Consider the following 25,483-nt stretch of genomic DNA (forward strand, 5'->3'; position numbering starts at 1 on the left):
AATTTACTCTTGCTATGTATTGCTGGAGAGATGATTTTGCTAAAGCTGTTATCTCAGTAAGGATTGTTTGTTAAAAGCCTAGAGCAAGGGATCTCACCTATAATCTCCTCTCTGATTTTGCGTGAAGACTGCTGTGTAGAAAAATCTGTAAATTTACCTGCAAGCTCGCAGGCCCCTGACTTCTTCTCTGTTCATAGAGAACAGCAACATTTTTTGCAAGGGTGAGGAAGTCTGTGTGAGATCTACAAGAATGCAGGGTCACTTCTCCATCCTTTAGTCCAACGACTCTGGCCCTCAGTGAAAGGGGCCACAGCTGTCCTTTCTGCCATGCAAAGGAGCAAGGTTACTCGTGGGGGATCCTTCCCAGGACTGAGCACATGAGCTGCCCAGAGCACTTTCTAGTCTCCTTAGCAGCAGCTACAGCTGTGGGTCATGTCACTGAGGGCTTGGGAGCTGGACCAAAAGGAGCCTACAGCCCGGTGCTGCAGACACAAATCATCTTTCTTTGCTGTTTAAATCTACAGTATTTCAGATTACAAGACCATGTAACAAGCAAGCCCACTTATCCTGCTTTCTCTAAAGGCAGAAAATATTCTGAGTCATCCCACCTACTGTCTTTATACAATGTTCTTAGTTAACACAACTCACCAAGTTTTATAACCAAAACTTTCATATGAAAGCAACATAAATCCAGCCCACACCTTTCAAGTGTTTCATTACAAGGAGTTTTTATTTAAGCATTCATAACCTATAGCCAATACATGCTTAATAGTAAATACATTGTCAGTGTAAATGTAAACACCCTGACATAACTATACATCACACACTTCAAGGCCAATGTAAACCCTAAAGGAAAAGACCTACATTTAAAACCTTTTCTTAAATCTTCTCCTAAAATCAGAACTGTGCATTCCTGACAGTCCTCCCTCCTTGCAAAAGTGTCAGAATTACCTACAGTGGTGTGCTTCCAGCAGAAGATAATAGATGTGGAGATGCATGAAAGGAAAAAAGAAGGCAAAAAAATATTCAAAACAGCCCAGATCTACGCTTTATATGTCTTAAAAGATGTGTCTTGGACACTACAACTCCCAGGAACAGTTCTTATTCCATATATTCTTTCTATAGAAGCATATTACAAGGCAGATGAAGTATTTTCTATAACAGATTTTAAATCCAACAATAGTATTCTTACTCCTGCTTCTTAAAAAAAGAATGCAAAAAAATTTTAGTAGAGCAGTCTGCCAATTTTTTTCTTTATCCTTCAGAAAAACATTTGTATAAAAACACTAAATAAAGGTGAGTTTCATATTGGTATTTTCTGCTTTTAAAATTATGAGACATGAGAATAAAAAGGAAGCATTGATATTTGAGTTGGGAGAAAAAGCTTTCCTAATGAAGAAAACATGATAAAATATAAAATCCATCTATTAATAATAGACAGTAATTGCAATACCATCTATTTTTAAGCAAGAAATATATTCTTCACTTCTTTGCCCCATGATCTCATCTTTAAACTACTATTTTTATAGTGTTACAGAAGTATTTACCTACCTTTTGGTTTAGGATATTGTAAAGGCACAAGAGAACAATCCTTGGTATTCTCAGTATTGTGATTAGAAATGAGCCTTTCACAGCAGTTCCTAGGTGGTAGCAGAAAAGAACTGATATGGAAGACAGGACTGGGTGAGGTGGTGGGTTATTTTTATTTCTAGAAAAAGAAACAAACAATTTTTAAAATTGTTTAGCAAGTTATTTAAGAAGATAAGCATTGTGTCTTTTCAGTATTTGGAAATTTTAAGAATTAAGCTGTTACCTCCTTTCCTAATTGAACTACTCCAGTTTTTCTACTGACTTCATCTAAATGTTCACCTTAGTCCAAAGAAAAGCAGCCCAATTTATAACTTCTGTGTTAGTTTAATTCTTAAGAAATCACTCTTTTCTGGAATGGAAAAATATCTAGGAAAAAAACTACAATGGAAAATAGGAGAAATAGGTGAACAATATCTGAGAATGCTCCTTGAACACCTCTTTCCAGTTTCTGTCACTTCTCTTATTCTCTGCAATCTTTTATTTAACTCTTGGTTCTGCAAGATTTTAGTCTGAGGGAATGAACCCACTATTTCTTCTTTAATGGTAAAATTAAAACTAGAAAATAAAATCACAAGTTTTCACATATAAAATTGAGAGCTACCATCTACTTTTATAATTGCAATTTGGTCAAATTTGGTTTTAAATTTTTTAAAAAATATTAATGCTTTTTTTCCCTCCCACAGAACAGGCTTTCTTTTAAAATTGAATACAGCAAAAAAGCAATATCACAGTATATGTTTAGGAATATAATCTGAACTAAAAAAACTTGTAGTTCTAGCGCACACTAATCTGTATTGTTTTGGAAAAATAATGTCTGCCAAAATCAAAAGCAAAGACAAAAAAAATGGCCTAAATGCAAGTTTTATTACTTTGCTTCCTTTATAAAGGTCAGTTTAATGTCAGTCATTTACAGACAGTAATATGACACAGTTCTCAAGAATTTATATAAACCTCAGGAAATCAACTTAAAGAGATTCCCTCACACCTTGTCAAATGCTGAAAAAAAATCAACTAGATTAACACTTTAAGTACATTTTAAAATGTTGCATAGGATAAAAATCCCCCATACAGATCAATAGTTATAATTACACCTTCCATAAAGTAATTCTTAAGTAACCGGCCCAACCCTGAAATATTTAGTTAGGCAACAGAACCAGCAGCAGTTTGACTAAGTAGCTACATAAAGATCAGACATAATATCACAAATAAGAAGCCCTGTTTTCAGAATTGATTTCTTCAAAACTTCTGTTATCTTGAAAAATCAGTAGTTTGCACAAGAAATTAAAAAGTAAAAATACACCAATAAGAGAATGACTGGTTTGGGCCAAGAAGCTCTAAAAATATAATTTTATTAAATCCTCCCTTCAGCAAGGATTTAAATCATACACACTATATTCAGGAGTGGGATTATAGTTCTGCAAGAATCCTGAAGGTATCACTGCAGTTCATTCAAAACACAAAAAACTTTGCAGTGGAGAAGTTGTATTTAAATATGTGAATATACCACATTATTTGAAATAGGAAATTCCAGCAAAGCATTTGCTACATTTATTATTTTTGTCTTAAAACCAGGGGAACAGCTTGGGGGATAGTGGAATTTTATACTGAATAAGGCAGTTTGGGTTTTTTTTAGTCATCAGGTTTCTGTGTTACAAACACATGCATTGTATGTGGATGAATTATTCTATTCATATTGAGCCACTGTTTTTTTCTCCCCGAAACACTTCCTTACATATGACAGTGTCAGTTTGATCTCAGAATACAAATTATTAAGTTTCTACAAGTTAAAGGTTAACTAGTGATAAGAAACACAGAAAGAGGAAAATTTATTCCTGTGTTAATAATGCACTTGTTACTGAAGAGAAAAATGAAGAAGGGTTTTGATATTTTTAACACAACTAAATAATGAGCAGGAATGTAAAAAAAAAATAAAATTAAAATGTAAAGCTTTGTTTAGATAAATTTTTACATATTTGGATGCTTTTCCACAGCTCCTTTTCCTAGCAAAGAAATTAGCACAAGAACAGGGTCTGACAAGGATTTTGCTTTACCTCCAAACTGATTAGAAAAAGAACAGATTTTCCTTGTAATTCTGGTTCAGAGTAGGAAACAGGAAAGAGGCTAAACACAGCAACAGGTGATGGTTATGACTGTAAACAAGCTCAAGATTGGCTCTAACCTACTCCCATTGCTCCCAAGGCTGAAGTTTCACCCACCTTTGTGCATTATGTGGCTGCAATCCCGAAGTGGCTTTAGCACAAGCATACAATCATTATGCAGTGCATTCAGTGCATGTGAACTCCACTGCATGTGCACAAGGTATCAGGGAAATCTGGGAATCTGCCTGATTGGTTATGAGACTGAATGGAGCCATAGCTTGCTTTTCCTCTTTGGTATTTCTGTTTTATGTTTTCATGAGATTGATTTACATACAACACTACTATTCCAAACTCCTGTGGACCTGTATTCAATACCACATTATCTTTTAATAATTTTATTTCTTCACTACTGTTGATTGCCTTCATTTACTTGTGAGCTCTGTATCTGACACTCAGTATCTTTTTTTTAACACTAAGTTCCTTGAATCAAATGATCACACATGCATCTTCAATTTCATTTGAAAAACATTTTTGTGACAAGAAAAAAATGTCATCTTGACACACCCAAAATACAGATATTTGAATGGGAGAAAAGTGTATTTTTTTCCTTTCTTTAAAATTCTCTTCTCTTAAGAGCTATCCTTACAGCTTTCTTCACTTATGTCTCACCAATTCCAAAGACTGTCTAAAACTAACTTTAGTATAAAATACTTCAGAAATGTTAAGGAATGATTATTCTATTCCTCAAGTAAATATGAATCTTAATTTTTAAACAAACACAATAAATTAGAAGATTTGTAATAAAACAGACATTATGAGACTAACAGAGACCACACAGACTGTACTGCACTTTTACCTTATCTCAAAGCCACATGGAACAGGTCTGGCTACATACATGCTGGTGGCTCTTTTAGGTCAATTACGTAAGTAGGGCAAAGGATATCCATAAATATTGCAGATACATTTGAAGGGGAAGCCTTTACAAGTTTGTTCTAGTTCATCTCTCAATGACTTTAGTGCAACATCCATAAACCTTCATTTTTGACTTACTGGGAGTGATATGTATGTAACTTCTCTTGGAAACTGTGGTACTGAACACCTTAATCAGGTAGATAACCCCAAACCTTAATTTCAAAAATGTGCAGTGGTATATGTGCACTCGAGCTACTAAAGAAGCTTAGACATGGACAGAACCATGATGCCTTACTCCCAGAGAGTAGTAAATAGTAAATAGGGAAAGGCTCATCTCCCTGCAAAGGTAAATAGATACATAACACCTAAGCACATCAAGGTGAGAATAAACCCGCATGTAAAACACCAGTTATAACAAAGAAGGCTTTTTAAAAGACCAAGCCCTTTCCACAAGTTGTAAAATGCAATTCTTAAGCAAGAGAATCTACTTATTTTTATTAAATTAATGAAATCTTTTGTGTATTCATATTTAATTTAAAATAAAAGAAGGCCAAATCCATTTTCAGTCGTGGTATTACAGGCCAAATATATGTGTCCTGTAAAGCTAATCCAGGTAGAACAACCCCCTGCACACCCCATGTGCAACTCAGCCATGGTTGTTGGCCATGCAAGGCATTGCTGAGTGTGCTGTGGAAGGAGATTTCCGCATGGGAAGGCCGGGCCATTTCCTCGGAGTGCTCACAGGACAAGAAGAAAGCCTGTCTGTAAGATCCCATAAACAAACTCTTGTGACATGCCTTTATGATGCAGCCTCAGGGAATACATTAAAAACACACAGCAGACGAGCTCAGAGTTGCTGGAACATCTCAAGATAACCCTTGCCCTTGCTGTGTGGCTGCTGCTGCAGCTAACCACCCTCTCCCCAGTCCTGCACTGCCCTGCATCTCTGTGGATCTGTGCTGACAGCCTGAAGGCCAGGACATGGGATTACCAGCACAGAATAGTTGCATTTCCCCTTGCAAACACAACCCTCTCAACACAGTACAGGTCACCTGGCAAGCAAGAGGAGAGCTTAATTGTATTGTACAAAATGATACCAATACAATTGGGAGCAGGAACCTTCTGTACTTGGCAGCCAGTTCCTGCAGCAGTAAAAAATAGCTGGAAAGCGGAAGCCCCTAGCAGAGCAGTAAATGTCATCACAGCAGTTTCTACAGGTGCTTCCCTCCTCTGCATGAACAAGATATGGACAGTGCCTTTGCCTTGGGGATTTACGTGGTGTATTGCACCAAAATGCACTGTAGCACACAGCCCAGGAACTCAGCAGAACTACTTTACTTTCCTGTGCTTTCTCAAGCCAGTTTAAACGAACTTTTAGTGCCTCAGCATTCATTCAGCTGCTAAAACTGAGGTACATCAATGTGCTTACAAGAGAAGAGCAGCTCACTACCCACAGCAGCACAGCCATGGGAGTTCCAGAGCTTCAGTGGAAAAAAAGTGATGACATCAGAAATGAGAGTTCCTCCCTTTCCAGGTCCTGTTACAGCATGTAAAATAGAAGGGTGAGACTATGTCACTCTTTCAAAAATATTTCAACCCTTAGAAAAGCAACATTTTAGGTTTTATTTGCTCTTACCTAAGCACCAGTTCAGTGGCACAGCTGTTGTGTTGTTAATCCTCACAGGGACAGGCTCCTGATACATATGTTAGGCCTTGTCCTGCCTTGGCTTTTTGGATGGGATTATAAAAGATTGCTTAAACCAGGGGTGGAAACTTGCTGTTCCTAGATCTTCCAGCCTTGCTGCTTTGGCTGGAACTGCACAACTCCATCAGGTGCTGCAGGAAAACCCTACAGAGCCAGTCCTGCAAGCAGAGCCTGCACTGTCTCTGCTGGCCACTGAGGAATACACCATTTGGAGATCTTCCAGCAGCAGCCTCTTGATCAGTGACTGAAACACCCAAGGATACACTCTGGAGACCATCCACAGAACCCTGCTTCCTAATTTTCAGAGAAGGCCAAAGGCATCCTTCCCAGCTGTCCCAGCCATATGGCCCTAGGCAGCAGAACCCCCACTCCAAGGGCCTTAGGCTCTCTCAGGCCAGGCTCACCACCTCAATCTCACATCACCTTCCTCAAGGGTTAATTTTTCAGCAAATTGAGGTTATCATTATATTCCTCGAATACAAACTGAAGAAATGTCTTAAAATGCCAGAGTTTTGCACAGATAGAAAATCTCATCACTGGCCATAGAAGAACAGCACTGAGGATGAGAGAGCTCATAAAATACTCAGGAGAAAAAATTTATCAGAAAAATGCTCTCTTCATTGTCAAAAACTCAACCACAATGTGAGATTTAAATCTTCTCTTGCAATGAGTGCATAAAATCAATTTTATTTCATTTTACTTTTCCTTGTTTCCTCCACATTTACATTCCAGGGTATATAATAGACAAGAAAGTTTGTTCACACATGTCTAAACACTTTACAGTGTTAAAGCATTTATAGTTAAATGAAAATATCTGCACAGAATGAAAAAAAAAATATTAGACCAACAGTTATTCAGGCAGACCAAATGGAAACCCAGAGCATGGATGAACACTTACAAAGAGGTAAAACTGCCCGTGAATACATGAAATTACCAAGGAACAATATATTGCTTCTCATTTGGAGCTAACACAGTCTCCTGGAAAAGGGTGCAGTGCAGCCTGTGCCTTCCAAATGGTAATTTCCCCAGAGCCAACAGAGTTCCAACATCAAGCCCAGTTTGGCCCAGCATCTCCAGCAGCAGGGGTGAGTCACATTAATATCATGCAAATTGTAAAATCTTACTCAAGATCTTGCAGTAAGCAACATTATTTTATAGTAAATTGGATTCCTGATATTGACATAAATTGCAGTCTAATTGGGACTATTTTTCCTAGAAAAAAGATTGAAAGTAAATGCTGGAAAATCCCCAAACTATCAGGAGCAATTCTGCACTCACCTGTTGAAATAACAAGTAACCACTGCCCCAGCAATCACCATTTGCTGACAGGCAAGAATGAATTCACTAGTCCAGATAAGGCCAACGAAATGATACCATGCCATGTAGCAAATTCCAGACAGAGCTCTGTATTCTACTTGTCCTCCTGAAGTGGACTGTGCAGTACCTGAAGTTGGGATTACACCACTGTGTTATTATAACATACCAGACAAGGAGGGAAAGGAGAAAGGGGGACAGGGACAAAGAAGGACATGGAAGTGGTTCTGTGCATGTTCTCTTAACTTCTCTTCAGTAAGATACAAAAAAAACCCCCAAAATTCTATGCTATTTAATTCTGTCCATTCTAACAAAGTTAGAGAAACAACATTTTATAATTCAACTTGGATTTTGAAAAATAAAATCTCACGAAAATAAAAGATTGTGTTTAAATTGGGATTGAGACACAGCTACCAATAAAGGAAAAAGGAAAGCTACATATTAGAAAAGATATCTGAGAAGACATTACTTTAGACTTGAGTAATCAAATAGTTCAGAAGTAAATGAAATCTTGATTTTCATTATTCAGATTTGAAATAAATGCATAGTTGTGAAATGCTTTAGGATTTTTTGTAAGAAGCAGAAGAGAAAGACTACAGAGAAATATTAAGGATACATAATATACTGTTGCAGCAAAACAAAACAAGTATTTTAATTGCTATTACTAATGAGAACCATGGCCATTAGTCTGTTCTCTATACTTTGCAATCTTTGTGCAAAATACAGGCAGATACAGGCAATCTTTGTGCAAAATGTAGGCTCTTTGGGGAGGAAAAAAGCAGACATCTGTATGGTAGTACGTGCTCCAATGTTACTACTGTATCTAGGAGCGTGGATAAATTAACTTATCCAAGTTAAAAACATTCCTTCCGCTTCTGTTACCAACAAAGAATGTATTCGGTATTAATAGGTGCCTTTTGACAAAAGGTGTGGGCAACTCAGATTCCTCAACAATCAGACCTTTTTTCTGTGCAATCCTATTTGTGGCACTTGACTCTGAAGGGTAGTCAGGGGATAATGGCATTAGGACAATTTGATCCTAGTACAAGGTCTCTAGGTTCCTAACGTGTTTTGGGGTTTTTTTAATTTTTTTTTTTTTTTTATTTTACCAAGCCTTAAGTCTACTAAGCTTAAAGAGAAACATGTCCACCAAATAAAACAATCTCTGGAGGTGAGTAGTTTCTTATTCCAACTCCATGAAAGAAATAACAAAGTGAGACAGAATTGGCTATTACTGCTCAAACACAATATAACTTAAGCTTTAATACTTCATGTATTCATTTTGTGTACTTGGCAGTGTTAGGTTTACAGCTGGACTTGATGATCTTAAAGGTTTTTTCCAAGCTAAATGATTATATATCTCTGTGTTCTCTTACAGGACAAAACACCACATTCAAGTTAAAAACCACCACATATACAAAGCTATCTAGGAAATGGTTCCTTTCTGGCCTGTTTTTCTACAGCCACAGACTTCTTACTCAAGAATAACTAAAAGTAGAAACAGTAAAGATTTGTTTCAGCAATACCATCAGATTTAGACAAGCTTTTTCTAAGTTTTCAGAAGCAAGGCCTTTTAGTCTGTAAATTAAGAAAAATATCCATCTACCCCATAGTAGCACTGCAACATTATTTTAAAGTTCTTTGAAAGATAAAAAAAATACTACATGGATACATAAATACAGACATATGTTCTAGATATTTTCTTTTCTGAGAGGTTAACAATATTGGCTGAACAGGCAAGCTCTCTCCAGTGCTGTACAGTTGGTCATTCATAGAAATACTGTAGTGCTTCCAATATATTCAAATGAATTTTGCACTGTGAAGTGCAAGATGTTTGATGGTTTGAAAAAGCTACTACTCAGATCTCTTCTCATAAACTCTCCCTCATTCCTCCCCATCCTGTGCCTCACTGGCCTTAAGTTTGCAAAAGTGAGGGTTTTTAAGGTGAGTTCTTGAGGACATAATCACTTACTTAAGTCATTGCAATAAGTGAGGCACCACATAATTATGAATTCAAGAGATTTTTCATTTCCCATATTTCTTTCAGAGGCTCTAGACTGCCTTTTCCTGCAGCACACACAACTAGCCAAATACATTCATTATCCATAGCCCACAGCCTTCACTAAGGGAACTTAGGCAAGCAAGATGTCAGTGAGACACAAGGTGTCCTACCTCTCCATTTTCATGCAAAAATATTACACCATTTGGTAGCAGAATTAAGGACATTTTCCACCATACAATCCAACTGAACATTTCTTTTTGCAAAATAGACCTGTTCAGGCTTTGTATCAGTAGTGTTGTCATGAAGACTGAAAAATGTTCATATGGCAAGCTAATCCTGTTTGCTTTTTACCAGCCTACTGAAATAACCACCTGCAGTAAAAACAGTAATGGCTTTGTCTTTCCTGGACAACCTTGTACTTTTGCATGGGCACAGTGCTGTGCTCAGCTGCACAATCAGGCAGAGCCACCTGTGACTTCACCTTCCATCACTTTGCTGGTCAGGTATGGTAAACTAGTTTTGTTATTTCACAAAAATCTGTTTAATGATATAAACACCTCTGTCCAATTTCCTGTCTTCTGGGCCTACCAGACATGCTTGATTTTGTCAACAGAACTACATGCCTATTTGTCTATATCAGTATCTCAGATAAACTTTAAAGTTGTCCTAGATAACCTGTCAAGAAAAGTACATGCCATTTTCCTTATCATTGTACTATGATCTATCTGTTCATAAAAATTAAACTTTTTCAACAAAACCCTGAAATACAGTTTAATTTGTCAACAGAATATTTTTCTCCAACAACACAATAATGAATGTTCCCAGTGTACCATACACTCTTAACGATGACATTAACAACTCAGTAAAGAACTAAGTCCCCACAGCTGAATCACCTAATCTGGAAGCCTTTGATCAGTACAAGTGTTGATCTGCTGCCAATACTTCAAAAGAAGTGATGTTAACAATGCAAACAGGCCAAGTGTTTGCAGCAGAACCCGGGGAGAATTTCCCCGTGGGACTCGCAGCCCAGCGCTGCCCTGGCAGCCAGCACAGCAGGCAATGGGACACCAGTCGGTGGTGGCTGTGTGTGGTACCTTCAGCTCCATTTTGGGACTGCCAGACTTAAGTCAGATGTCCTTATCCAGCAGTTGCTGCTCTGAGGCTTTGCTGATGCCTGCAGCAACAGGCTGTTGTAAGAGACAAAAATTCCTGGGAAGTTTAGTCCAGCAATTTCCTTATCACAAACAAAGAGCCACTGACAAGAAAATACTGAGAGCCTGTTTATCAGTTCCTGTTAACATGAAAATAGGTTGTGCCCCTCCCACTGTGAGGAAAGGTTCTGGAATCATACACTGAATCTTAGTGCTTCCTGCAACACAATCTACTGTGTTATCTTATTTTGTGCTTTTTCACGTAAATGTATTTACAGGTAAGCTACCTGACTGTAATTGGAATGCCAAGGCCCCTGCAGGAAATACATTTTTATTGCTCATTTTGCTGTTGCACAGCTTTATGTAGCAGTTCTGCTGCTCACTTGCCTGTAGGATGCACCTTCATTACACAAAAAAAACCCCCACACCACCTTCTCATCCTACATTTGCAGTATTTACACCATGTGGACCTCACAGCTCCTGCACTCTGGAAAGTGGAAACAAATTCTCTGCTGTGCCACATGGCCACTTCAGTTCTGCAGTGAAATGCACACAAATTAGCAAACAATAAAACTCAATAACCCTAAGACATATCAGCTTTTCCAAAGAACAGCTGAATTCCATTCCTAGCCAGCTAATGGTTCTAACTGGTGCCACTGCTTGTGCTACCTAAAGTCTCATGAAGTCTTGGCATTTCTCCTAGTTTTCTAGGCCTGGAATTCACTCAGTCTCTGCTGCTCTTACAGATTCTGAATTACCAAGGTACTTAGGCAGGTGCCTACCCTAAAAAGCATAAGTAGTCCCACTGATTTTAATAGGATTATCCATGTGTTTCAAATTAGTCACGTGCATAAGTACCTTTCAAGTGCAGGCTATAGCTTTCTATAGCTCCCAAGAAGTTAGGATTTTTTCTCACAGTAACGCTAACTTTTGGAGGAGATGTAAATAAGGTGCCTGCATGGTCGCATAATGATCAGATGTGCCACAGTTGAAGCAAGGATCAAGTGCTCCATAACTGTTAAGATGCAGAGACACCATAAATATTATATAACTAGTGAAGATTCAAAGAAAATGTTAAGAACAGGTGCAGCACAGCAGCAAGCCAATTTCATTTACCCATCTCTCTGTATTAGACAAAAGACTAGTGTCTTCATAAACATTTCATTTTTTCAGCTTTCTTGGTATATTTGCGTTTAAAATACAGCCTGCACAGCCCCAGAAAACATATTATATATTTGTGAGAAGAAAACGTCAAAGTGTCAAACCCAAGAAAATCACCACCTGTATTTTACAAGCTGAATTCTAGACAGGCAACTATTTGTCAATGAAGAAAACAAATTGCTCTGCAAGAGAAAGCGTAGTTTTGGAGATCTTCAGAGAAGTACTCTCAAGTGGTGCAAAAAGTCCCCAAAACGCAAAACAAAAAGAAATGTCTTCCACTTCCAGGACAATTGTAGAAAACTAATAAATTTCACAAAAGTGTCCCGTCAGTGCATCATTAACGGTACGGTACTGTATGCACTTGTCATTACAGGATGTGTGGGTATGGCATCCTAGAACAGCAGAATGACCCCCAGCTTATCTGATGGTGAGCTGCTTTAACAGACAGCATTTCAGGGGACTCATATTTGGGTTGAAAATTTGAATGACAAACTAATGGAATATTCTCAACACCAGATCTCGTTTTGTGCTCGTCTTCTAAGATCTGAATTACAAAACAAATCTGAGGTAGAGTAAGGGACTGGAAGTCCAAACAGCAATCCTGCTGACACGGAGCTGTCCGTGTGCTCAGCTCCCGGGCCGGCTCAGGCGCTGCCCTGGCCGTTCCCCGGAGCGAGCAGGCTCAGGCGCTGCCCTGGCCGTTCCCCGGAGCGAGCAGGCTCAGGGGCTGCCCTGGCCGTGCCCCGGAGCGGGCCGGATCCCCGGCCCTGCCCCGAGCACGGCGGGCCGAGCCGCCCTTTGTCCCCCCCGGCTCCCCGGAGCCGCTCGCCCGCCGGGCGGGTCTGAGGCGCTCCCCGCGGGCTGCGGCGCCCCCTGGCGGGTGCTGCTGCGGGGACAGCGAGCGCCCGGCGGCTCCCCAAGCTGTCTCCATGGACACGGCCGGGACACGGCCGGGACACGGCCGGGACACGGCCGGGACACGGCGCCCAGCCCGCCCAGACACAGCCCGACACAGCCCGACACAGAGCTCAGTAATGACATCCGCATTCGTGCGCGGATTTTAACTGAGAAGTGGTTTGGGCGCTTTATAAAATGCACACGTGCTCTTCTAAACATTAACATGCTTCTGACAGGAAGATGTTGTAAGGACTGACATCTGCACTAAAAATACCCGGCCAGAATAGCTCCATTAAAACTTATGTTTTACTAGGTTGCTCATAAAGGCAATATATTGACCTTCTCTTCTTATGCTAAATCTGAAAAAATTCAATTCTTTCAAAACTGAAACTTTATCATCACTCTGCTCTGCACTAAGGTTATGCTGTTCTCTGTACTGTTTGCATCATTTGCTGGAAATATCAGCATTCCTATTAAGCTAGAGAGAAGACAACATAAAATACCTTTGAGCCAGGAGTTGTGTGCTGCACTATGAATGTAACAGCAGGTCATAAACTGTTTGAATCCTACTCTCCAAGAAGGCAGAGGAAAAAGAAAAAGAGTTGAATGAAAATGCCTAGCAGGAAACAGAATATAACCAATGAAGAAAAATGGCACAATATGGAAAAAGCATAAAAAGCCTCTCAAAAGCAGTTTTCATTGGGTTTTACTTCCCCGTGAATATATGTGGAATTTGCTTTTGGATATAATGTGCAAGTCACTATTTTCCTGCAAAGTCTGTAAAGGCATCCGGAAAATACCAAATGCTTTCCCATCCTGCCCTAATCAAGTTTTTTCTGTCACATGAGCTAAAATATTTCTACTTTTGTAATGACTGCTGCATTTCCAAAAGCTTTTGAATACAACAGACTCAGTTGGCATTTTCTACATGTAGATATAATAAGGGCAAGCTTTACATTCTTATGTGTGCATATTAAGATCAAGTCAGCTTGATTTAACACCAAGGATGTAATATTTGCTCACATAGTTCTCAGTAGTTATGTATTTAGAAAATCTATGTGTTATAATTAATTCTATTGTCCTAATACTAAATTTACTACAGTTAATGTTTATCTTAAATGAACAGTTGGTTGATAGCTCAGGAGATGCTCCTTTCTATAAAACCTGGTCTGAAGCATATCCCATAAGGCCAGTTTCAAAATTACTGCTGCCTGGCTGATCTGTACATAAATGGCATAAAGATTTTGCAGAAAAATGAGCAACACAGAACTGTGTTCAGCACACAATGCTGTTTCTATATTGGAAAATCTAACTCAAAGCAGTGTGGAGAAGGAATATTCATGACATATAAAGCAACGGGCATCAGCTTGACTATTTAGTGAGGAGGAACAATTCACAAAGAGATTGCAGCTCAGACATTTGGCCATGCCAGATCTGACCCTTTTGCAGGAGAAGCAGGTCAGCAGCTGCTTCAAGCAGCCGTTCCCGACAGACACGAGCTACTCCAGGCAGCAGAAACAAGGACTGGCAAGTCTGCACAACTCTCCAATGAAAGCTGGAGGGAAACAGACCCCAGGCTAGCCTGAGCAATGGGTGTGATTTGTAATGCCAGCAGGGACTCAGACAGCTTCTCATGATAGAAATGAAGTGGGTCTTGCAAAGAGCCAGAATGAACTGAGATGGAAGCAGTTGTGATGGAAGAGTGAGGTACCTGATCCACAGAGATAGGGAATACAGCCAGCTTTGCCAAATGGGCTCAGCTATGGCAAGGCTGGAGGCTTTCCTGGCCTGGCAGGGATCTGTAATTCTGTCCTAAGGAGTTACTGCAGGAAACACAAAGTAAACAGTAACACCCAAGCATTCAAAGAATTAGACTGCATTTGGTTTTCCACACAGAAATCACTGGCAAGTTTGTGAAAAGAGAAAACCCATAAACAATGGTCTCTGTCCACATTGATCCTAGGATCCAAAGGATAGCAATTGGCTCCTAACAGTGGCCCTAGAAATTTAAAATGAAAAAATACCAGTGCCCAAATCCTAATGCTCTGTATGGACAGGGGCTGATGTGTACATGAGGAGCTACTCCCAGAGATACAAACAGTTTAGCTTCACTTCTTTGAGTGATGTTCCACAGAAGGACAACCTCTCTTTCACTTGAATGGCATGGTGCTGGGCCAAAGAACAGCATCCAAATTACCCTGGTTCAATCAGTGACAGATCTTACAGTGATATATCCCTCAGTAACACCATTTGCATACTAAAAACCTGTTCTGCCATATCTTTCATAGTGCTTGACTCTTTTCACAGAGCACCTCCTCTGCAACCGCAAGAACCACTGGATTAATCCAAGTACTGTTGCACTAGTCCAAATGATAGCAATTGTCACTGAACTACTGCCCCAAAGAAATGTTCTGCCTCTGTGACAATTCAACATTGCTTATAGACAGAGGAGATGAACATCCTCATTTTGTAACATTTACACTAAAAGCTGTCTCCTCCTTCCTGTTACTTTTTTCATTTAAGTACACCAAACATATATTGTACCTACAACCATCTATTAACAAATAAATGAGAAAGGACAAAACTCAAGTCCACATATGGACACAAAAGGCCAATGAAAAAGACTCCAACAAGTGGAAAATAAAATAAAATAAAAACAAGTAACTCAGCTGTGTAACAATGCTAGCTCACATTTTGTACACCAACACCAAGAGGTCCCACATTTAAGAAAAGAATTTAGGAAATGGCTAGCACTCAGTCAAAAACATGAAAAGTATATGCTTACCTGCAGTTCCTAAGCTGAGCAGTACAGCAACCCAAAATATCCAGAACACAATGAGAATCAGAAAAGTCCAGAGTGGCTGGAACAGGAGGAAAGGAATTCTGCCAATGATTTTGCCAACAATTCGAAAGAGCTGTACAGAGAATGGAAGCCTCTTTCTTAGTACAAATATAAGGGAGAGCAGAACAACCTGTTTCAGGAAATAAAAAGACAAATTGTTAGGGGTTTTACTTCAAGAAAATTATCAGAGTTGTCATGTGGGATCAGAGGATACAGATTTCACAAAGACATGACAACAAAGCAATTTATACAATCTTGCTACACATTAGAAAATCCTTCCAAGACACTGCCTATGTTCTCAAAGAGCCTGTGGATTAAAATCTATTTTCCTACAATAGTTGTTGCTGGCTTTTTTTAACAAAATAGGATTCATAAGACTTCAGTTCATCTGATGGAAACTGTCTATTTTGCTTTATAGCAAACATAAATGTACATTACACACTACTCATTGCTTTCACATACCCTGCATGTCAAGAGCTTTCAAACTTTCTTTCTACTCAGGTCAGCTTGCCACTGTTCACTTTCACAATGGTAGGAGAATCAGTCCTTCCCTGCAATCCACCACCAAACTAGTTTCTGAGCTATGTATGTAAGGAGCAAAGCAGGCATAAAATGAAAACTTATTTAAATAAATTATTGTCTTCCCAAAGTAAAAACCCAACCCGCCAATAACAAAACCCTGAGTCAAAAATCCCACAATATCCCCAATTCTTTGTATGTGACAAGGAACTATGAACAACAATTAAAAGGGAGGTTAGAATCTTTAAAGCAATATATACAACCAGTGGCAGTTCCTTCACCAGTTTTCTTGCCTGCTCTGGAAAGAAGCCACCAGCTCTGAAGAGAAGCATAACCTGCAGCAGTGGGTGTTCCCACAGCTCTGCAAACAACAGTCAGTTGTACCAGAACACACAAGCATTCAAAGTAACTTTCTTAACTTTTTAGTATCAGCAGATGTAAAAAGGTCATAATTTATAGGGGATATTTAAAAACATCTGGTCTGTGACACATTTATATTTGTCACTGTAAACTGTCAGACTGTTCATATCTGGCAAATTCCATATGGATCTTATTCATCTCTAAGACAACAGGACAACTGCTTTGACAAATGCCTCATGAAGTACAAATTGACTGCACCATCAGATTGAGAAATGGCTTCCTTTAACATTGCAACATCAGAGTGAAAAAACTCTCTTCAGAAGTTGCAAACCACACTCAGATTTTCTGTTGTAAAACAAGGTCAGTGAGAGAAAAACAGAATTTAACCCCATAACTTGAGGTCTAGACACTGCTGCCTGCATTTCACTGCCCCTTTCATTGTCTCAAAGAGCTGCCACCCCTTTCTCCTGCTGACAGGGTGGGATGAATCCACAGATCTCCTGTCCATACTCAGCCAGTACCCCTGTGTTTATTCAACATGATTCTCCAGTGAGTTGATGCAGCAAAAAATGGGCATGGAACACAATTCTTGCATTTTTTACACCAACACTACTAATACAGTTTGCATGGGTTTGAAGTATGGCAAGGATGACAAACAAGCTTCACAATGAATATATAAAATTATTTTTGTAGTTTTGATGGGGGCCTAAAAATCTATTTGGAACTAGGGACCTTTAAAGTCCCTTCCAACCCAAACCATTCTATTATTTTATGATTATATGTCAATGAATGTAAGAAGATAATAGAATTTATTCTCATTTTCCAATTGAAAAACAAATAGGAATTATTTTTATTGTTGCAGAACCACTGTAGTTCAAGTTTTCAAGTTACAGCCTCTGCCATTGCTTAGGGCAAAATGCTACTTACAGTGACAATTGTTGATAAGATGGCATATCCAAGTAGGAACTTTACATTTTCCTTTTCTGTTTCCAGTTCAGTGCTGGGGTCATTCCTGTAGTCGTAATGGAGCCACCAGAGAACACCTGAGCCAACTGAGCAGAGCAGAGCAGCATGAGGGCGGGCAGGGCACGCGGTTGCTGGCAGGCTGATGCCTGCCCAGCCTCCCTTCCCAGTCTCCTGCCCTCCCCACCATCCCACAGGGCTCGGGAATACTGCCAGTCACCAAAGTGAGGCACAGGATCAGTGAGCACAGAGGAACTTCCAATAATGGCCTGTCAGTCTGAGGTAAAACCACAGCAGAACATTTGGATTTCCTGCAGTTATCCTAAAGCCCAGGCATGTAATTTCATTGTGGAGATACAAAGCTAACTTTCATGGAATGACAAGCTTTAGCCAGACACGTTCCTATGGTTCTCCCTTGCTAAAGCAGGCAGTGGAAGAGTTCACTAAGCATTCTTTGAAACAGTAGCATTTTCATAACTGCATTCATCTGCCAAAAGAAATGTTGTTTCCAGGCATCTATAAAAACAATAAACATCACCATCATCCTAACACTCAGCAGCTGGAACAGCACAGCCAGACCTTGGCACCAAAAGGCAAGCAGGCCTCAGCTTGGAAATGACTGTGGTAAGCTGAAGGTTACTGAGGATGGTCATTGGAATAAGGATAGCTGTTTGTTCAGCTGCTAATCCTTCAGTACAGTGAAACAATAAATATACTTACACAACAACCCGAATACAACCAGTGCAATCAGAGTATGGATGAAGAGAGTCTGAATGAATCTGAAGGCTAAAAGCAGTATCAAAGAGAGGGCTGAAAAACACATAAACTGAGTTTGAGTGTTACAACCCTTTTTATTTTAAATATAAATGTAAGGTTCTTGTAGAATTTTGGCTTTTATTTTTAAAAAGTAATCTTAATAGCAACAGCATTTAGTAAAGCTGGCAACCTTTTTAACATTTAAAGCACAAAATTACATTTAACTTAAATAATAAGAAACTTATAGCTGATATATTTCACCACGGAAAATACTAGCTTTTTAGTAACATTTTATGTAAGAATTAAGTTCAAGTATTCATGCTGATGTAATCTTTTTCATCAACAATTTCTTACAGTCCCCCAAAATGAGGTATATAACCATGTCATGGACCACAGAATCTGATAGAGATCTGCATTTCACCAGTCTATTAAATGCCTCCTGATAAAATCTGATCACTCTTCCTTAAAAAATAACTGTGCCCAGAAAATATGAAAAAAGTCCACTTTTGCATTAAACGTATGGACTTATAAGAAACATTTTAACCTTTCAATTGAATATCATTATTCACTTTTTACTTATAACCTTACCTAGTGCAAGGACACTCAGTCCTATCACAGTATCTCTTCCTGCCAATATTCCACTCAGAATCCGATGAAAAACATCCATTTCATTAACCATACTTATTAGGACAGATGCATATTTGGAATAGCATTCAGGATTTTGCGGAACACAGCGATTAAATAATGGAAAGGATTTACTGAAAGGTTGAAAACAAAAGTGGTAAAAAATATTAATTACTGGACAAACAGTTTAAAATCCACAGAGACCCATCCTGTCATTCTCCACACAGAACATTCTTTTATAAAGAGTAATTTTATGTATAATCTGCAAAATAAAATCCTAATAGTGTCATGCCTGTATCACTATGAAGAACAGATCCATTCAAGATCAACTGGGGAATGAAATTAACAACTCTCTCACCATCAGCACATAGCTCCTATTCCCATTCTAGTCTGGCTTCACCTATTTTGCTCCCATGTGTTTATGCAAAAATGAAGTTCATGCTAACATGGCTGTAACCTGTGCTGTTGTAGATAATTCTAGATCACAAACATTTTGTATTGTTTTTATGATATTTAAGCATTCTAAAAGCCACACCAAAACAATGTTTGCAAGATACAATTAACGGCACCAAATATTTATACAAAATTATTTGGCACTCCCAGCAAAGCTTCTTGCATATATTTATTGTCCCACTTTGGCAGTGCTGCCCTACAACAGCCAGTGGCAAAGGAGAGGTTTTGTTACCAACAGCTAAAAATTTCACTAACTAGCTTTGCTTCTACCATGCAAGATTAATAACTGCTGAGTTCCTTGACAAACCAAAAAAGGCCTAGGAAGTTGAGGAAATAAATGAAACATGCCATATTTTTTCATCAATTTACATGCTGTCCTTTGATCCACTGTATGTAATGTTTTTACATGTCTCCTGCTCTCTTCTCTTCACTTTGTTCTTCTATTTTCTGCTGTTCAGAGCAGATGAATTAGCTCTGCAAACACAGAGATTCCAGTTCTCTGCTGTATTTTCATGACACAGTGGAACTTAAAATCATGGGTTTAAGAATTTTGACTCACAAATGCCAGATTTGACAAAGACAGCAACATCCACAGATTCGTTCTTCAAGCCATCTGGCTATAAAATTATTCTGATGGAAATTTCTGGGCTCAGGAGAAGAAGCAAGGCCAAAGACGACATCCTTGGCATTGAGGGAGAAAGCAAAATCTGTGCAGGAGCTAAGTTGTTCCTCATATGGAGTGCTTTTTCCTAATTTGGAAAAGGAAGAGGAATGGAAGGGTAGAGGAATAAAGGGTAGAGGAATGAAAGGAATGCTGTCCTTGTTTATTCTGTGGGACAGGACACAGGCACATAAAAGAACTTGTAAGGATACATGGATAAAAATAAATAAACAAAGCAAAACCATCCTGACTGTAAGCATCAAGCCAAAAACAAAATGTGAGAAAGTAACAATCCCTAAGAATCTGTTTGGACTGAAGGAGGTTGTAAAGTACTCAGTCATTATTACCTTGGTGGAACTGGCAGTGTGGGACACAGCTGAGCTGCTTTTGGATTTAGTGTGTAACTGGAAACATTCAAGTTGTAAACACAAAGGAAAGAACCTAGAAAAGAAAAGAAAAAAAAAAAAAAGTAACTTAAGATTCGTAAAAAATTGAGAGAAAAAACACATTAACAGCTAAGTTTTGTTTGCACTTCTGGTTTGATCCCTTAGCAGGCCGTTTTCATCCCTGATGTTCCAGTGGGAATGTGAATAGCAAATTAGGTAGCTGAGTAAATCTAAACCAATCCCTGCAGAATCTTTTGCCTTCTTGACTTAACTGCCGTTATCATTTACATTCCTGGAGGGCAGGCACACTGTTTTCTCCACAGTGCCATACCTGGCTATTAATCCTTGCTCACTAGGAATAGAGAAAAACCTGAAATGATGGAAGCTACAATAGAACCAGGCCCTCCTGAGTTAGAATAGAATACATTTGTGTCCAGAAACCTAACTTGTGCTGGGATCTAGGTGGAATATTTCCAGGTACTCTGCTCCATCAGACAGCACCTCTGGGAAAGAAAGGCTGGGCACATCCAAGCCATTCAAAATGCAAGAGTTCTCCCTGCCTTGACATGCAAGCAGTTTTAGCTGGAAATTGATGCAATTATATTTAGTTAGACTGAAAATACTTATATAATCTCACAGGTGTTTACAGCTTTCTGCAGATACAAAATTATGTAAAAACTACCCCAAAATTAAATTGAAAGAAATAATGTCAATTTAAATAGCAATCCCTGCCAAATAAAACAGCAAAACAAACAAACAACAACAACAACAAAAAAAAAAGATTGGGATACTGACCTCCAACAATAATAGCCATTAATATTCATATGGTCTGAAGTTTATAAATAAGGTTTAGGCTACAGATTATTTTATTTACATGTTGGACATGAATGTTTATTCAGGAGCTTCTTTCACACAACAACTACTTCTGACAGCATTTTCATCTTGGACACCAGACTCAGATAGAATTTCAAGGTGTGTCCTGGTTTTGCTGGGAAGTGAGTGGCTGTGTGGTACTTAGTTGCCAGCAGGGGTTAAACTACAACAAAATGGAATAGCAAACATTGGGATCTGATGTCTAGAGGGATAAATCCACTTGTGTCTTCATGGAATTAATAATTGCACCATAGTTTTAATTACATTTAAAGGAACCAGTTGGACAAGAGTCACAAACAACATATGAACTCTGGTCACCTACTGGCACCCTCACCAAACTTCACTAGTTCATTATCAACAGTCAGTTTTCTGCTACATAATCTCAGCACTGTGCAGGAATTAATGAACAACTTTCTAATTTGCATAACAGAGCTGTAACATTTCTAGAAACTATGGTTTTGAAATAAAGCAGAAACAAGACATTTTCTGTTACCATGAGCTGTTCAGGAAATTAATGGTAAGATATGACTCCCTAGTGTAAGAGCCATAAAAAAAAACCAAGTGGAAACTGCTCAATTGTTCTACAGATACACTGAGGTACTCATATTCCCTGTGGCACACCATTATTCCTTGCAAAACTCTGTAGATCTTCCAAAGAGTTGAGTTGCTGTTGTGGACAACTTGACACACACAAGGAAAGTGAACTGCTTTTGAGGCTTTGTATTTCCAGGCTGCATGAATTCAGAAAGAACACATACCTAGAAAGAAAAAAAGATCCTCTTCTCAATAAACAAGCTTTTTTTGTTTGTTTTTTTTTTATAAGTATAAATTCCGAATCTTCTTTTTTAAAGTGCTACAAAGCAAGTGAAAATTTTTCCAAAGGAGTCAGTAGAATGACTGGGAACTTCAATGTGCAACATCCTTAAGTAGAAAGATTTACCACATAGAATGACTGCCTGTTTGGCTGATGTCCCATTTAAGATCCTCTTTAAGAAGGCAGCTGCATAAAGCATAACAATGCAGCATATTTTCGAATTCTATCTTAACTTTTTAATTTCTGCACTGTTCCCACCTTTTTTGCCCTTCAGTACAACAGTGTATAGATAAACAGATGTATATGATTGACAGCTAGAAGATGTGTATTTTACTAAGTTCTCAAACATTTGATTTATCTATACCTTATCAGATGCACTTACTTTTTATTAGTCATGTCTAATCCAGAAAGATTTGCCCCTTCTACAGGAGTGTTCTTCCGACCACATATGTTCCCAAAGCTGTCATATCCAAGCACGAGTCTTTCTGCAGCACCAGCCACCACAGCATAGCCACTTATAAACATCTGTTAAAATATTTTTTTAAATGTGAAAGCATGCTACCATAGCTTTTCCTTCCTATTCAATAAATATTCCTTTTAGGTCATGCATTTTTGCCTTCTGGTTGCAAGCAGTTAAATCTGTAATTCACCGCTCTACACAAGGCCAGAGCAAGTCACATGGGCAACTTTAGCCCTATTGCTTCCTTAGAGCTTTCCTTCATCTATTGTTGAAAATATATAATTTAAGCAGAATAACACAGGAGAAGAAGGATAGAGGTCCTGATTAAAATAAGAGGAAAGCATTACTAAGGTGCTGAACACTGTTCCTAGTGATGTTCATGTGTGTCATTAGGCAAGATCATTCAGAGATCATTCAAGATCATTCAAATGGTAACATTTTTATGTGCTCACTGCATCTCATGTTACAGGATGACCTTCAAGACACACTTGGACAATAGAACTGCTGCCATGATGGGCCCTTGAAGCTGCTAGTGAATGTAATCAGAGGTACTTTTAAACATAAAATGTATTTTAAATGGAGATTACCTGGAATTTCAGGAAGAAGCACTCTTTAACACATGTGAAAAACCTGGAGAAAACCACACTGTGCACATAGGTGACACTTTCCTGACCTTTTAGTTGTTCTGTTGCCAGATCAAAGTTCCAGTATATATCATCTTATTGTAAACCCCAGAGGCAGGTAAGTACCTCTGCTGGACAAGTAGCAGCAATCCTCAGTCAAAATGAAACACCTTGTCTAGGAATGCAGCTTAAACCCTCCTGTACATTGTGAGGGCCAAAATAATCCTTGGAAAGAACCTTTGCGAGTGCCAAGAAGCAGCAATTCTTCTGTGAAACTGGTGAAGTCCTGAGTACTGCTTTACCCAAGGCTTATCTCCCCATCACTCCAGCTACTGAACAACCCAGTGATGCAAGCTTCTCCTCTGTCCCATGGGGTGCAAGTCACATTTCACACACAACCAAGGACAATCACTGAGCTCTGTGGCTGTGTGCCAACTGCTGGCTGCAGCAAGGCTTCCCAGTCCACATTAACCACTGCTGCTTCGAATGAGTACAGCTGAGTATTGGCTGTGCTCAAGAAAGATTGCACAGACCAGCACAACTGCCGTCTAACTTCAGCTTTAGAGCCTTTTTCTGTGCTTCTATTTTAGTACTTGTGACTAAAGATTGGATCTGGGCAAAAACATGTCTCATACACAAACATGTAGGAATGTGCTTCTTTAGTTCTGAGAGCAATCTCATTTTTGCTTACAGCAGACTCTTTTTTGCAGTCTTAACTAGTTCAGAAATTTTTTTAAAATTATGATGGCATGTTAATGTTGTCTCAATATGGACATCTTTGTAGGGATTCCTCAATTCAAGCTAACAAGTGATGTTAGTGGATACTTGTGGATGTGATTTGTTACAATAACAAAATATATCCAGATCCGGTATGTTTACTGAGCAAGTTTTTTTTTAATAATTAAAATGTTCTCAGAAGGAAAACAAGAAATAAGCTGTCACTGTAACTCAACTGAAACATACTTTTAGAAAAATTCCATTCAAGGTGAAAATGTCCTCTAAATATGGGGCATACAGGTCCACTGGGTAGGTGATTTTTTTTTTTTTCTTTAAGTGCAGAATGCTGGATAAAAGCAATAAATATTGTTAAGTAACAGAGCAATAGCTTCAGGGGCACATGGACATTATTCTCATTTCCACAGAGCTATTAATGTGATTTCAATTTTTTCACTATGTGAACAAATTAGTGTCATTACATTTTCTTAAATATTTTAAAAATAAGATCAAACACAAGAAAACAAACACAAGCATGCAATAAGCTATTTTATAGCAAGTGAGTAATAAAAACAGTGAGAGAAACCAAACAAAAATCCTAAATCCTTACTATTTGAGAGGTTTAATTTGTGGCATCCCCTCCACTGATCAAAGCAGTAAGCATTACACAGCAGGTAAAAACCCCTATCCTGCTCACAAAGTTCACCATCCATTTGTGTAGTATTCTAAATGTATAGGTAATATTCTGCATCAGCTTCCATTTAAGGAGTTCCTATGCATGGAATTAAAAAGTGTATTTATGAGAATCTTGAGTAGACTGAGACATAACATAAAAACCCCATTCACGCTTCAGAAAGACAAAGCCTTCTCCCAAAAGCTTGCATGCTATTCTGAGATAGTGGTCTTAATGTAGCATCACATGGACATACGTTGCAAGATAGCAAGGCTAGAATGAATCAGTAGAATAAAGAGCCCAGTCAGAGCCTGGACTGACTTACAAAAAAGGTGAATACTAAATAACCGAGCCCTGTGTATACATGGTATCTAAAGCATATGGGCAGACCTTAGTGTGACTGACGCCACAATAAGGCACTGCTCCACCACAGAGGTAAGCTCTATCCCTGGGCAAACCTGGGGACCTGTGCCCGTGACAATTTCCGTTTAGATTTAGTGTAACACAATGCAGAACCCCATTAACTTCGGATCTGATTTATCCTTCCAGGAAGCAAACAAACAAACTGTGCGTGCTTACCAAACCAGCCCAGAAAAGACAGAAGAGGAGCAGCCAGAGAGTGTCCGTACACTTTCTGTAAATGGCTGGTCTCCATTCCCGCAGCTCAGAAACACTATCTCCAGAGTCCTAAATAGAAGAAGAAAAAAAAAAAAAGTTCAAGAAAACAACAGAACAAACTTCCTGTGAAATTAACTCAAGTTCCAAAGGGCGGAGATTTCAGCAAGGGCGTAACGTGTCCCCCTCCGTGCGGAACAGCTGGCGCTGCGCGGTAGCGAGGCGCGCTGCCCCGCTCTGTGCCGGGCGCTCCGGCCCCGCTCACCTGCCGCGGGTCCCCGCGCCGCTCCATGGCCGCGCTCGCCGCGCCGCGCCG

The 25,483-nt window shown here is 39.0% G+C and overlaps 1 protein-coding gene across 11 annotated transcripts in view; it reads right to left on the minus strand.

Annotated features, from left to right (window-relative positions):
- Positions 1-25,477, minus strand: part of SLC44A3 (solute carrier family 44 member 3) — a 39,794-nt gene extending 14,317 nt beyond the window's left edge. For 10 of the 11 annotated variants that reach the window (XR_005956448.1, XR_005956446.1, XR_005956444.1 and 7 more), the window contains exons 1-11: positions 25,433-25,477; positions 25,132-25,239; positions 22,465-22,607; positions 21,890-22,026; positions 20,357-20,450; positions 18,860-19,029; positions 18,236-18,325; positions 17,480-17,604; positions 15,617-15,803; positions 7,585-7,750; positions 1,552-1,708 (exon numbers count right to left, since the gene is read on the minus strand). Coding sequence is in view for 5 of the 11 variants with exons in the window: in XM_041483357.1 (XP_041339291.1) it covers positions 1,552-1,708; positions 7,585-7,750; positions 15,617-15,803; positions 17,480-17,604; positions 18,236-18,325; positions 18,860-19,029; positions 20,357-20,450; positions 21,890-22,026; positions 22,465-22,607; positions 25,132-25,239; positions 25,433-25,459 (1,404 nt within the window). In the remaining 6 variants the exon portion in view is untranslated. Of the gene's footprint in view, positions 1-1,551; positions 1,709-7,584; positions 7,751-15,616; positions 15,804-17,479; positions 17,605-18,235; positions 18,326-18,859; positions 19,030-20,356; positions 20,451-21,889; positions 22,027-22,464; positions 22,608-24,489; positions 24,652-25,131; positions 25,240-25,432 lie in introns of those variants that run through there. The other variant, XR_005956447.1, reaches the window with a different exon arrangement.
- Positions 25,478-25,483: the final 6 nt, after the last annotated feature.

This window comes from Pyrgilauda ruficollis, unplaced genomic scaffold, assembly GCF_017590135.1.
Source record: "Pyrgilauda ruficollis isolate IOZ18807 unplaced genomic scaffold, ASM1759013v1 scaffold6, whole genome shotgun sequence".
NCBI lineage: Eukaryota > Metazoa > Chordata > Aves > Passeriformes > Passeridae > Pyrgilauda > Pyrgilauda ruficollis.